At 47.6% G+C, this 1,574-nt stretch overlaps 1 protein-coding gene across 1 annotated transcript in view; it reads right to left on the bottom strand.

The window, feature by feature from the left end:
- Nucleotides 1-1,082: 1,082 nt before the first annotated feature.
- Nucleotides 1,083-1,574, bottom strand: part of DLL3 (delta like canonical Notch ligand 3) — a gene marked incomplete at its 5' end in the record, with an annotated part of 8,085 nt that continues 7,593 nt past the window's right edge. The window contains 2 exon segments of the mRNA XM_023760569.1: nt 1,083-1,239; nt 1,491-1,572. Of these exon segments, the coding sequence (XP_023616337.1) occupies nt 1,083-1,239; nt 1,491-1,572 (239 nt within the window).

Genomic DNA, 1,574 nt, shown 5'->3' with positions numbered 1-1,574 from the left:
TTGCCAATATCCAACATTTTTAATCTGAGCAGATCTTAGTGCACCTCCCTTAGAGACAACAGAAGGAATCGGTCTGCTATTCTATCTGATACCAGTAAGAAAGAAAACGTTGTTAACTGGTGATGTCACAGGGGATCCTTCCTGAGGTTTTCCAAAACAATAATATGTATACATGGGGAAACTTCTTAAATAGAATAGAACAAAGGAATACACAGAGAAAAGGCAGTCTCCCCAGAAATTCTTGTACATCATGGTGGGAGTGTGGACTGAGGAAGCAATCTGTGAATACTTGGTGAAATTGGTAGCTGTGACCTATAACCAGGCAATCTCTCTCCTGGGGATATATCTATGGCAGATTCTATTCCATTCAAACCATTCACTTCCCTACCTCACAAGAGAATTTACTTACTGCCCCATAGATACCAAGCTTAGCTATGTGACTTCCCTCACTCAATAAAATGTGAGAAGTGTTAGGAGCCTCAGCACATGGTCTACTATTTCCTTTCCCATAGGGCCCAGAAATGTGTCAGATAGAGGCTGCCTCAGCCCCAGAGTGAAAACAAAGTGGAGCAGCCCCAACACCAGATACAAAACACAAAGTCTGATGCATCAAAGCTGATCAAAGTAAGAGTCAGAAGTCTCTGGAGAAGTGGAAAGAAAAAAACTCAATGATATAAATAACCATTATGTACGTCCAGCTGTAAAATTCTCCCAGCCACCCCTTCCAGGTTGAACTCCGAAGTGTCAGGCAGAGATTGGTTGGGCACCATCAAGTAAATACAAAAATATCCAGGCTCTGTCTCCGGGCGCTGATGGAGAAGGAGCAGGTCAGGCCTAGAAACAAAATCAGTATGAGGCATTAGAAAGACTGTCCTGCTCCTCTCCCTCTCCCCAGTGAGGGGAAATCAGTGGAGAAGTCTGCCTGAGGTCCCCACTGTGACCTCTTCAAGCCCACAGACCTTCAAAGAGAAGGTAGCAAGCAGCTCAAAAGGGCAGCACGAACTAAACTGAGTCAGAACTGAAAAGTGGGTTACGGACCTTCCAAAGACTCTCTCCTTATTTATAGACAGGGTAAAGGAGAGCTACAGGCCAAGTGTGGGCTGCCCCCACCCAGCCTGTGCAATGTTTGCAAAGGGAGTAAACGGGGTAGCTACCTCCCCAGCACAGACCGAAGGAGCAGATAAGACGTAAATCTCACTAGAGTCTCCATCTTCGGGGCGATTCCAATCTACTGACGGGCTGCCAGGAAAACAAAACAAAACATAAACAAAAACAAACAAAAAAAGACCTAGGCTCTTTAAATTCTCACATCTTGTTTTCCTCACCCACCACGGAGGGGAAGCCAAAGCCAACTAGGAACTGTGAGCGGACCCAATCAGACAAGGGCTGGAGCCCGGAAGGCCCATCAAGGAATCAAGCCAATCGCACAATGGAGATGGACGCCAGCTGCCCAGAGGAACAAGGCATCCCGTTGTGGCCCAGCCGCTCACCTCGGGTCATCCCCGGGCCTCTCCTGCGTCCTCAGGTTGTTGAGTGCATCTGGGAGCGCAAAGACGGATGGATCCGGGGTACCC

This window comes from Myotis lucifugus, unplaced genomic scaffold (genome assembly GCF_000147115.1).
Source record: "Myotis lucifugus unplaced genomic scaffold, Myoluc2.0 scaffold_185, whole genome shotgun sequence".
Taxonomy (NCBI): domain Eukaryota; kingdom Metazoa; phylum Chordata; class Mammalia; order Chiroptera; family Vespertilionidae; genus Myotis; species Myotis lucifugus.
The sequence above is the reverse complement of the archived record's forward strand: the minus strand, read 5'-3'. Positions and strand labels throughout refer to the sequence as shown.